The sequence below is a fragment of the Aptenodytes forsteri genome, unplaced genomic scaffold (assembly GCF_000699145.1).
Source record: "Aptenodytes forsteri isolate BGI_AS27 unplaced genomic scaffold, ASM69914v1 Scaffold13, whole genome shotgun sequence".
Classification (NCBI taxonomy): domain Eukaryota; kingdom Metazoa; phylum Chordata; class Aves; order Sphenisciformes; family Spheniscidae; genus Aptenodytes; species Aptenodytes forsteri.
In genome coordinates, this window is record NW_008794543.1 from 4719114 (window position 1) to 4731972 (window position 12859).

The 12859-nt window shown below is 40.6% G+C and overlaps 1 protein-coding gene across 1 annotated transcript; it reads right to left on the reverse strand.

The window, feature by feature from the left end:
• Positions 1 to 9499: 9499 nt before the first annotated feature.
• On the reverse strand, positions 9500 to 11360 carry SCRG1 (stimulator of chondrogenesis 1). Its single transcript, XM_009272338.1, has 2 exons — positions 11125 to 11360; positions 9500 to 9554 (listed from the first exon to the last, which is right to left on the reverse strand). Exons 1-2 carry the CDS (start codon positions 11358 to 11360, stop codon positions 9500 to 9502), a joined length of 291 nt encoding a protein of 96 aa, XP_009270613.1.
• Positions 11361 to 12859: the final 1499 nt, after the last annotated feature.

The following is a 12859-nucleotide window of genomic DNA, read 5'->3' on the forward strand; positions in this document are numbered from 1 at the left end:
CGGAGCTTCGTGCGCCCCGAGGGCCCCCCCCACAACCCCCTACCCCGGCCCGGGGGTTCCTCGCCCTGCAGGCGTGGTCCCTAAACGCAGCTCCGTGCTTCCATTGCCATTAAAGCACGCAGCTCTGAAAAACGGGCTTGGTACGTGCCTAAGAGTTCTCCCAAAACGTGCAGATCCGTACAAAGGGAAACTTTTAAAAAAGAAAGGGAAAAAAAAAAAAGCGTGTTGCTTGACCTCGCCTAGGTAGTGGAAGTAGAACAAGAAGGGGGGGGATATAGATGGGAAACGAGAGCCGGCTTTTTGCCCTCCGGAGAACAACTGAAAGCTTGGTTTTTGTTTGTTTGCTCCCCAATCCCCGAGTTGCGATGAGTGGCCGGAGGGAGGGTTGTACTCCTGTGTCTCTGTAGCCTGTTACTACTGAATCAGTCGGTGGCAGCACTTCGGTGTCCTCTGGGCCAAGCTGGTGGCGGTGATCTGTAGCATAACACATTCTTTATTTAGAAGAATCCAGTAGGAAAGCTTCCTGAACTCAGTTAATGTGACTGTGGTTGCTGGAGGGTTGTCTCTGTATGTACATTTGTATCATAAGTCTGGGAGATACTTACGTGGATTTGATTGAAAGACGCAGTATTATTCTTTTAGGCAAGACATCTGTACATTTGTGACTTCCACAAAAACTTAATTCAGAGTGTGAGGAACAGAAGAAAGAGGAAAGGCAGCGATGATGATGGTGACTCACCAGTGCAAGACATCGACACTCCAGAGGTAGCTAAATAGTTGGGGTTTTTTAATTGTTGTATTAAGCTTGTGCTTAACAACCACCGAGTCTGCACGGATATCACTTTTCCACCCTTGCAGCTCTCCTTATTTTGGGGCATGTGGGAAGGGGAAGGGACCTGATTAACACCTTAATATAACAAAAGCTAACTGAATTTTGTGGTGTATTTTATGCATTAATTGTGCGGAGTAGAATGAACAAGATTCTCTACGTTATTTGTAAGTGCCTGCTGGTTCTCTCAGAAAATCGCTATTTTCAACTTTTTCCTTTGTGCTTCCTTTCCAGAGTGGTGCTTTGCCACATATCAGCAAACTCTGTCTGCTGCAGGGAATTGCACATAGGGCTTGGGATATAAATGCTTCACTGCCCCATCCCTCCGATCCTTTCCGTCTCTGCTAAATGTGTTGCAGATTGGCTCTTGCAGTTATTCCACTGCCTTAGTCTAACCAGGAAAGTTTGATGATGGTAGCTCTTTGTTTTTACCCCTTGTTGGAGGAAGAGACGTTTAGGGAGCTGTGCTAGAAAGGAGTGGAGAAGGATGGTGCTTTTCCGACTTGTTTTCTCCATTGCAGAACAGTGAAACCTCACCCATTATAAAAGTGAACTGCAGCCTTCAAACGTTTGCATAGTATAGTGGGAGAGACTGTACCTAAGGCTCCTTTTCCTACATGTGCTCTGTATTATTTTTTGCTACAGCCTAGCTTAGCAGGTGCTCTTCAGTGTGTTAATTTTGAGCAGAGGCTGTCATGCCTACTTGGTCCCTTCTAAGAGGGATTTTTTTAAAGCATTCTTCAGAAATTGCTCCGTAAGTGTTAATTTAATGGCATCCTTATGGTCAGCATCTGCAGATAGCAGCAGCGTAAGTGATGAAACTTTGCACAAGAATCCTTGCCTAAAGGCACGTGGCTCCAGTCTGAAGGCTCTGGCTAAGAGGATTTTAGGGGATTGGGAGTAGTTTGATGCTGGGCTGTGTTGGTTGTCTGTTAAATATGTGGGATTGCTTCTTTGAAAGTTCTGTCTAAAGCTAATGTTCTGCGTGACTTCAGGTAGTTCTCTGGCACAGTGGTAATTGCAGCTCTCCTGCAAGCCTGTTTTGTTTTCTCATGCAAGAATTATAAAACATGTCACAACTGATGGATATCTCTAGAACAAGAAAACAAGCTTTTTTTAATGGTACTACTGCAGGAAAGAAAACTGCCTGGGAAGTATTTTTGAGAAGCTCCAGCTGGCCATTTGGACAATGGCAGTATGTTCATCCCATTTGATTACTGTATGCCTTGGATGCCCGTTGGCCCTTGACCTTCATTATTTTCAATTGCTATCCAGTTTACTAAGGAAAAAAAAAGATACCATTCTTCTGAAGACTTGTAAGGCCCTCCCGTTTCCATCTCAGTCATGACCATCACTACCTGTTAGAAGTGATCCCTACGGGAGGGGAAGAGGCTTTTGCAGTACTGGTAGCTTCTGGGACTTGGTGGAAAGCTGCTGCTACTCCTCTGTGTGATGCTCTAGTGTGTGGGTTCCCCACTGTGACTTGGGAAGTGGAATTTGTGCCGTGTAAACTTTAGAATACCAAAGGATGGCCAGCCTCTATCATGTAAGGCGGCATCACATCAAGTCTGGCAAGGTTACCAAGTATGCAGTAGCACTGTTGTTGTTTAAATATTCTATAGTTGAGGCCGCTAAGTTAATTTAAAGCAGAAGTGAATGTCTTAACCAGTGTTTAATGCAGGGAGTCTGGAGAACGCTACTGTAATTGCAACTGATCTAGCAGAATTTCTCATTCAGCCTGCTTTCTCAGCTTGCTTTCCCACTCAGTCATCTGATTAAGCTCTCTTAAATTGTCAAGGAGGGTGGGAGGGTAAGCTGTTGCTGGGAGAAGTGACTGCTGATCTGAGTTCATGGGATTCAAAACTGAGGGAGTACTGGGTTAAAGTTGTGTATTTGTATCCCTAAGAGGACCTTGTGCAATTCTCTCAACTGTCAACTCATGCTGAAAAATAGTTTTGGACAACTATGCCTGTGCACGTAACTCCTGCATTGTGCTTATGTAGCAGGGATATGATTGGAGACCAAGAGCAGCTGTTTTCTTCTCTCACCTCAAGCCAAGAAAACTTTGTTCTCTAGACTCTCTCCCGATTCTAATACGTGCTATCTCATGGTGCAGATGTGCTATATCTTGCGTGTAACTTTTGTAAAATTTGATGGCCGAAATCACAATATGGGGGCCTCCTTTGAATCAGCATCTTCATAGATGTTATATGGAAGTTGTTACTGGGCTTTGTGTTATCATGCTTGAACTGGGGAACAAACAAAAACGCAGAACTGATTGAAGTACAATAATGAGTTCCAAATATTGTCCACAGCTAAAGGGAGGCAGAGCCATGCTCGGTAACAATAAAATGCTCTTAAACCGAGCTGGGCTGTTTTCCTTTCTGCTGGAAGGTGTGGGGTGGAGTTTGTTTTTTGTCAAAATTAGGTCTGCTGAGCTGACAGTTTACATTTATGTGAGATTCCAAAATCTTTTTGAGAGGCAAACTATTAATGACTGACTCCTTTTTCAGTTATATTAGATTGTTTTCCTCCCCTTCCCCCCCCTTTTCTTCTAGGTTGATTTATATCAGTTACAAGTAAACACACTTCGAAGGTACAAAAGACACTTCAAGCTACAGACCAGACCGGGACTTAACAAAGCACAGCTCGTTGAAGTACGTATGAGTGTTTGTTCCGTAATAGAAAATGCAACTTGCTGTGGCATGTGGTTTTCTATACAATGCAATCCTTGCATAAAGAGCATATGTAATCTGGGTTTTAGGAGAACAAAAGGGAACTGCTTATCTAGCTTCCTTCATTGGCCACAGCTCCTGAGCCAAGTAAATCAAAAGCAAAAGTTTTCCAGAGGAGGGACTCTTAACTTCTGAAAGCAGTGTGTGCTGCTTAAAAACACGACATGTTGACTTGGAACAGTAAGATGATCTGCGTGTCCCTGAATATCACAGAATCATGGATTTATAGTCCATGCGTCAGTCACACCTTCACCTGAAGTGTCCCGCTGAAAAGAACTAGAAACTGAGAGGTGGCAGTGAAGTTCTAGCAAGGTTCAGACTTCGCTTTGAAAAGCTAGTTAATACAAGCATAGGTGTCTGTGTGTATGTAAAGTATGGAAATCTGAAAAACAGGCTTCTATTGATAATTACGTTAATTAAAATCACTGGGATCTGTCATCAGAAAAATGGAACTTTATGAAATTAGGTTTTTTCTTATCAATATTTCTAAAAGTGCTGAAGCTGTGTGTGAGTACAGCTGTATGCGAGCATCTTAGCTGCATGTGAGTAATTTTAAAGGAATCCTGCACTGCAAAGATGCAGTTACAGTGTGCTGATGTAAATACATGAGGGAACTGGTGATCTTCTCTTAGCAGGGAGATAGAGCAACCGTTTTTTCACTTTTGTGCAGCAATACACTCATTTGTACTTTGGTACAGACATTTTGTTGGTCCCTCCCTTAATCTGTGTGGATTAAAGGCAAGGTCCTTAAATGTGTGGGAGATCTCAAGGCCAAGCTGTAAAAGAATAGTGCTGCTGCCACTATGAGTAAGAACTTAAAATCGGTCTTCTGTTTTCTCATATGTGAGCTGAGGTACAGCTAGCTCTTGAATTAGCAGGACTGTGATTCGAAAAAGTACAAGCAGTTTTTGTTCTGCAAAACTAGCATTTCTAAGGGTCTGCTTTAGGTACATCTCATGTATATTTGCGCTAGCGTATGCTTCTTACGCTGCTTGATGTGAATAGGCAAAGCTTCTGTCACGTGCTTTGTTTTGACCTGCAGGTATTTGTGAGCCATAGCAGCAGAACTTCCTTAGTTTACAGTGCGTGTGGTTCCTTGTAACCTGTCCTAACGTACAATAGACGCTCCTCTAGCTGTTACTTAGAAGTCTACTTTAAAGGACTTGGTCAAACTGTTTCTCTGTGAATTTTTGTTGGGGTGGGGTTTAGAAAGCTTTCTAACTTGCTAATTATGCTAAACATTTATAGTGGTAGTTAAATGAGCAGTCCCATTTTTCTCACTTCCTCTTGCTAATTTTAACCTACCAAAGTATTCTGCAAAAAGCCAGAGAATAGTCTTAGGTAGGTATAATATTTTTGAGTGCTTTCTTTTAAAGCTGGTGTTCATTTTGATGAAGGGAAAGACTTCTGGAATGACAAAAGTGATTCGAGAACTCTTTAGAGATTGTCATATTTTAGTGGTTACAGCATGGTGAATTTTCATTGATTGCTCTGTTTTGAAGAGCTGAATGTTCGATTATAATTCTCAAAGATTCTTGTATTGTCTTAGATGTTTCTATACATTAATTGATAGACACATGCTCTTCCCCCCCCCACCTGAGTGACGAGCAGTAGCCTCATTTCTGTACTGGAGCTCTGGTATTCTATAGTCATTGCTTGCTTTATAGTCAAGTTTTAACTATACAAATGTAATGACACTCCCATGCTTGTTTTGAGAACTCCCCCCCCACCCCCCAAAGTAAAATTTCTGGGCTTTTTACTTTGGAAAGTATATTTAGTTCTCAGTAAAATGATTCCTGTTTACTTTTTTATGACTATTACTATTATGACTATTACTATTATGACTATTACTATTATGACTATTACTATTATGACTATTACTATTCCTGTTTACTTTTTTATGACTATTACTATTATGACTATTACTATTATGACTATTAAAGACTTTTGAAGAGAGGTAGCTTTTCCTTTTTCTTTTTGAAGCTTCTTGATCAATCTTTTAAACTTTACTGTAGTTGATTTAAATCTGAATCTTCAGTTTCTGCATATAAGAGTGGTAATTTAATTTCCTTGTGTTCTTCCTTTATAGATAATTGGCTGCCATTTTAGGACAATTCCAGTGAATGAAAAGGACACCTTAACATATTTCATCTACTCGGTGAAGAATGACAAGAACAAACCAGATCTAAAGCTGGATAGTGGGGTTCATTAGACGGAAAAGGTTGGGACTGAGACTCAGGCCGCAAATCAAAAGACTGAGGGGTTTTGTTGATATGCAAAAGCTTTCTTTGTAACTTTTTTTTTCTCCCCAGAGAGTTTGTCTCTGTTTTATTTTTCATAACCTTGCTGATTTGTTTGAAAACCATCTCTTATGAGACAAATTTCCTCAGCAAAAGTATTTTAAATAAATATCACTGATACTGTTGCTCAAGTGGGTGTGTCTGTAACTTATTTAGTGAGTTACTTGTACCTAATAGTTAAGCTTTGACTAATGATGTAATAATATTAAAATATTTTTCAATTAAAGCGTGCCAAGGATATATTTATGAATGTACTTCAAGTTCTCATGATACAATGCCTTTAAAAAAAAAACTGTAGCAGGCTTGGCAATATGTTCTTTTTCCTAAGGTAAAAGGCTTTAAATGACAGTTCCAGTTGTTAGCTGGGCAGAAATGGCTGAATAACATTTTCTTTTTTCCCTTTGGAAACAAGAATTGATGGGGGCTTTTCTGATTTGTTTATTCATCTTGTCATTGCTGGGATATGTGCTTCTAAGCACCAAGGCCTTCCTGCTCCTATATTAAAATGGAAAAAAAATGCAGCTCCCGAATTTCAAAGCTGTAAGTACAGATGAAAAGACTGCTGCAGCTTACTGTGCTGAGAAATCCTTCCACTCGGTAAGAAATCCTTTAGCTGCTGACTTCTCCATTCATCTGCATAGAATGTGGCTAAGAACTTAATTGGAGAACGGAAGACAGAGTCTGTGCTGGGTCAATATGGTATCCTCTAATAGGCATACTATTTCTTTCTCATTGCATGCATTAGCTCAGGCCTGTTTTAAAAAAAAACAAAAAAAAAAACCAAAAACCAAAACCAAACCAAAACTTATGGTCACATAAGAGAAAAATATCCAGCAATGCTTTTGCTTTTCATTGAATATCTTAGTAAAGTCTGATGTTGAAGACAATATTATGAATGACTTCTTGTATCGTCATTTAACTGTTATTCCATATACCACACATTTAGGCTGGCCCATGATTTCTTTTTGCTTTAAGCTGTGCACATAGGTTGAAGAAAAGGCAGAGGGAGAAGAGTTCTCATCTTAAAGCAGAGGAGGACACAGCTTCAGCTTGTTCAGTTAGCATTTGTTGCAACCCTTAACCTTAGCAGATGTTTAAAAGCTTTTTCTTAATTTGGGAAAAATGAGAAAGCAGTATTTCTATGGTCTAATCTGCTCGATGTTAATCTTGTGAGGTTTTTTTTAAAACTAATTTGCTGGCATCACTGCAACTAAGATGCTCTTTTGCTTTTTTGACCCATGACGCTCACATAGAACCGAATGATGATAAACCCTAACCTCAAACTGGCTGCCTTCCCAGTAGCTCTCAGTGACCTGATTTCTTTCACTTGCAGTGTCATATGTATTTCCACAATGAAGTTCTGTGGTGTTGGCCTAAGTTCAGGATGGTGAGTGATACCTAGCTAGTGGCAGCTGAAATTGGTGTTCCTTTGAAGAGATGTTTTAGTGCCCATTTCACTACAGTGACTGTAAAGTTGTTTGCTGAATATCCTTTGCACAAATTGAGCTTGTCATCTTCAAATTACTAGTTGGAGAAACAGCCAGGGAACCTGGCCGTGGACAGGGCATCTGAAGGAGAAAGGCTTTTTCTCTGAGTGGGTGGCCGGGGTGAATGTTCTTACCTAGGCCTGGCAGGACCTGTAGAAGAAGCTTTGGGAGGGAAGGAGAGTGGGGAGAGAAACAAAAGCAAGTTTCTGGGGGAAGTCAGTCTTAAAGTAGTAACCCAAGTGATCCTGTCCTGCTGCATGTGGAAAGGTGCAAAACTTTTCTCCAGTGGATTGTGGATTTTCCTTAGCCAGGAGTGGTGGAAGGAAAGTAACCGAAAACCACCTGCTAACTTTACTTCCCAGATTTGCATCCGCCTTAAATTTTTTTACTGCTGCTGCTTTGGAAAGCTGTGAACACCAGGCATATGCAACATGATTCATGTAGAAACTAGATGGCACAACCAACAGAAGTTACGTGCCCTTGTTACTGCTAGAAGCTTATAGAGGACTCTGCGCAAGAGCGGATACCATATGTTTTCTTAGCAGAGCACTGACTTTGGATTTTTTGACTGTGGGTTGCCAGATTTATGGGGGTTTTTTACCCTTAATTGATGATTTGGTAGGAAGCCCAAATGACTCAGGAATAATTACACAAGCCAGGCTTAAAAAGCCTGGTGACACAAACTGTTTGTTTAACAGTCAGTAGCCTAAAAATTACTTGGCAAAAATAGTACACACATATTTACTTGAAACATTTATTATTAGCTATGTATAATTACCCCCCTCCCCCACTAGCCAGCCTTTGTTTACTGACAGAGGAAGAAAAACAGTCATTGTCATATTTCATACTGCATGTGAAATAAGTTTGGTAAACTGGTGGTAGCAGTTTTCATGGTGTAATATTGTAAGGTTATTAGATGAACAGTACACTTTTAAGTGGAAAAAACCTAAATATTTACTTCAGTACTATGTACCCTCCATGTGACTGACTTGACAGCTAAAGAGTTTTTATATGTAAGGCAATAAGCCAGGCTTACTGCCTGTAAGTTTGGCTTGTCCAGGTGGCTTTCCTTAAACTTACAAAGGGACATAAATTATTGGCTGTTTTTCTCTTGCACTGTAATCAGTATTGGCACGTGTTGAGAGGTGACTGTGTATCTACAGCCTAGATGACAATACCTCTTAAACATTAAGATGATTTTTTCTAATATTTTGAGATACCTCTTTGTCTTCGCTTCCCCAGGTATTTCCCTAAAGGGCTAGCCTAAAAATAAAAAGCCGGCATTTTAACTTAATTCTGAGGTACTGTATTTCAAACAAGTCTTGCTTAAAAAAGCTGCTTGAGTGTGGATTTTTATGGTGCCTTAACAGACCTTGCATCAGTCCCATCCTCTTTAGACGTCTTTCTGAAGATACATATACAGACACGCTACTGTAACTGTTCTAGTATTTTAAAAGTTCAATGTTAAGATTAAACAATTTAAGGTTATAGAGATTCCATAGTTAATGCAGGTGACCAGTTAGACATAATTAAGACCTAAGTGTGGTTTAGTACTATTAATGTGAGTTTTGACTTTTTTTTCCCCAGTGGAATTTTCAAATATGAATGGTGAAAGTTTGCCTTTTGCATGTGCATGTATTTTGTTTAAGATGCCTAACTAGAACGTGGGAGGCTGTCTGCAGAAGTGCCAGGTACTGAGTAGCTTCAGCTTAAAACAGCTTTAACTGTGTGGTGGCAGTAAAGCAATAGAAAGCTGCACTTGCAGTAGGTTGCTACGAGAGTCACATTCTTAACCACATGAAGGCTTAAGCCTGGAGTTTCTTCATCAAAACTAGTTGAGAATGTTGTGCTGAGTAACACGAGTTAGGCTTTTTGCTGGGGGTTGCATATGAGGATGCATTAAGAGCTTGTACAGTCTTTTACACCATTATGGAAATTAAGGCAGCTACCACATTTGAAAAGAGAATTTCTTACATATTTGAGATTCCAAAAAGGTATAGAAAGGAAATTTTTCTACAGTGTAAAAAGAGGCACTGTCTTGTGGTTAGGAAGTTTGTTGTTGGTGGTGGTTTTGTTTTTCCCCTTGAAAGCATCATTACATGATTGTAGAATGATGTCTGTTGTCTTCACGGGCAGACTTAATGTCCATCACTGGCTGTTGCAGGGAATCACAAAAGATATCTTTGGTCCAAAGAAAATATCCCTGAAAGATATTACCAGATATTTAAATAATCAGATTATTGCTTTATCAGAGCTTTAACATGACATTCATTTCCAGTTGGGGGGGGGGTGTTAGCTTTTGGTGGGGTATATGTGGAATTACTGTGTTTGTGGGATACCCTCCCAGCAATGTAAATGCAACTGCAGGTCTGTGTGAAGATACTGTATTTCTACCTCTGCTGGCCTAGTTTGGAAGTGATGGCAAAACTTTCATTGCCTGACCAGAGTGCCAGCACTCCACCCTGGTATTTTAGCTTTTAGAAAGTAAACTTACCAAATACATAATTTTAGAAAAATAAAGAGCTTCCACAGATGCACGCATACTGCTTAGTGCAATTTGTCCTGAGAGCAGACCTGCAAAGCAGGTCTTCAGTACCTCAAGATGGTTGAAGGAAGACCTCCTTATGCATTTGTATCAAAGGAAGAGGCTTTCTTAGGCTGCTCAAAGCGCTGATGTTGAAGCTGGAACCCAAAGCGTGCTTCAGGATGAGGACACCATTTCTGGTTTTATGGAGAGTGAAATATGAAAAACATATTTAAACCCTGCTCTTAGTTTGAATGTGAGGTTTCTAGCTTTAGAAGTCATTCCCACTTGGTTCAAATCTAGTCCCCTATGGGAGTGCTGAAAAGTTGCCTTTTATTGGGTTTTAGGGGACTTGAGAAACTTGGGTGGTAAGAGGGGCGCATTAAAAAGTCATTTTTGCTTGCCTATTTAATGCCATCACATTTTAGTGTCCCTGAAGTATTAGTAAGTTTTGAAGTGTTGATACTTTTAATTTAGATTTCCTGAAGAAAAGATGTTGCTGGAAAGCTGAATGAAGTAATACCCCTCAATACATTTTATTACTTCAAACCAGTATGGGCTGGTGGTGTTTATTAACTCAATATTAATTTTGTTGGGATGTACATTCTTTCTGTAAAACAACAACAAAAAACCCACGTTCTCTGAGAACTTCACTGTTCAGCTTTGTCAGCAGTGCCAGCGAACAAGAGGAGTGTTGACATTCTTGGGCTAAATCTTTTCCCTCCCTTGCAGGCATTTGTGAACCTCTGTTCCTCACTTCGTGCTTTCCTACTTTAAACAGCTGTCTTTACAGAATCATTTATTCAACTGACATATGTGCATACGCCTTAGAATAGCAATAAGGTTCTTTACCGCGGAACAGAAATCAAATGGGTTTGTCTATGGTCCTGCAGACATCTTCATTGCAAAGTGCTGTGAATAAAGATTTGATGTAGTTCTCATACTTAGTTTAGATCAAATGGAAGACTCAAAGGTTAGGTGATTTAAATGCTAAAGTCCCCTGTAATAGGACATGCAAGTTTACAAAATATGCTAAGCAAGTCCTAGGTGAGCCCCTGAAAAACAAAAACTGAAAACTGGCAACGTATCAGGTAATTGGCTATATCTTGATATAATTTCAAACCATCTGAAGTGATGCATTTCTTTAAAATGATAGCTTATTCCTCCAGTGGAAACTGTAAAATGATGGAAATATAATGGGTGGTCATATAGAACTGTACAAGTGTGTATGAAATGAGCATGGTCTTACTTTGGGCAGCAGAACAATTCATTCAAGTTGCAGTAACAGATCACCTCGCAGCCCTTCCCTTCCCAAAAGTGATCTTGCAGACCATCATCAATTTGTTGAAGGTTCTCTGTGCCTTCGGGGATGTTGTGACAGTTGTGGTCTTTGAGGGCCCTCTTGTAACAAGATGGACGCCGGGAAGGCACCGCAGGGGTACCCAGGAGGCTGCTCAGCAGAAGCAGGGCCGAGACCATCTTCATTTTTGCGAAGCTTCCTGCAGCAGGGTGCTAAAGAGAAATGAGGTACATGACACAGGTATAGCTGTTGAACAGATCTCTTCTGCCAATTTGCTTTCTGGCTTGCATTTTTCTTTTCTTTCCCGTGAACTTTTGGAGGTTTGAGCCTCTGTGCTGGAGAGTGTTTTCTCCTAGGAGGTAAATAATATTGCAGCAGAATTGATATTCATTACTTTCTGTACAACCTTGGGAATCCTTTCATCGGGAATTGAGGCTTCTGTTGCTGGCAATTTTGTTGTTTCTTTGGCCTCTCACCTTGAGAAAATTGCTTTGAGCTGGCCATGTTCTCTCGGTGGTGTAAGTGAAAGTATTGATTGCTACCAAACCAGGGGAAAATGTCTGGGTGTGTTTCCTTGCCCTCCTGGCCATTTTGCCTGTTGAAAGACGAGTCACTCACATAAAATTAATAGTATCTTTCCCCATCAAAGTTGTGGAAAAACTGTCTGCCGATTGAATCCTCTGTTATGGACTGCTCGAGAAACTGAAGCATTAAACAGCCGAGGAGGCTGAAGCTCTCTGCAGTGCTGTCCTGGACGGTGGTCTCTGCGATTCCTACACTGCAGGCTCTGGTATGATACAGCATTGCTGAGAATTTTCTCTTTTTTAGTCTTTTTTTTTTTTAGTACTGCAAACTGCTTAGCGGAGTCTTGCTGCAGGAGGTCATTATGTTTTAACTGATGCTGCTTTTTAAAGGACGGGATAAATTATCCCTTGCGAAACTCTGCTGTTGGTGACTAGGCTTTCCGTCGTCTGCATGAGCTTGTTTAACGCTAGCTCTGCTATTCTGTGGGCTTTGCACAGAGAGTGACCATGCCACAAAGCTTTGGATAAGACCTTTGAACTTGCATTCACTTTTAAATTAGCATTTTGAACAATGCTTCAACGTAGACTTTATTGGTATTAGGAGAGAGAGTGGGTTCTTTACCTTTCCTCATGCTTGAATGGAAGGGGTCTGATACCTTACTGAATTTAAATAGGAATTCTGCTCTGAAAACTAACCTAAAGTAATGTTCAGCTCTGCCCAGCGAGCTCTCCCTGAGTGCTCCTCACTGTACTTGTAGCCTCAAGGAAGACTTTGCTGCCCTTCATCCTGTTGACACTTTGGGGTCGATCCCCTGACACTACAACATTATGGCCTAGTTCTAGTCTTTCTTGCGGGGCCACAGGATAGGGTGCTCTAGACTAACCCCAAAATAACTGAGCATAAAGCAACGTCTGATCAAAGACTGTCAAATGCCAAGTTAAGATGGCAAAGCTATTATCTAGATAAGAAAAAAAAGTAAGGCGTGCCAGCTGTAGAAGTCACTAAGACAATAGTCCCACTTGGGTTATTCTGTAAAACTCTTGAGGTCACTCTTGAAAATACAAACAATAAGCTATTAAATGTATAAATTTACTGTACTTTGTAGTCATTTTTCCTGGGTAGTTACATCACCACCATAGCTATCTTGCTGATCTTCCAT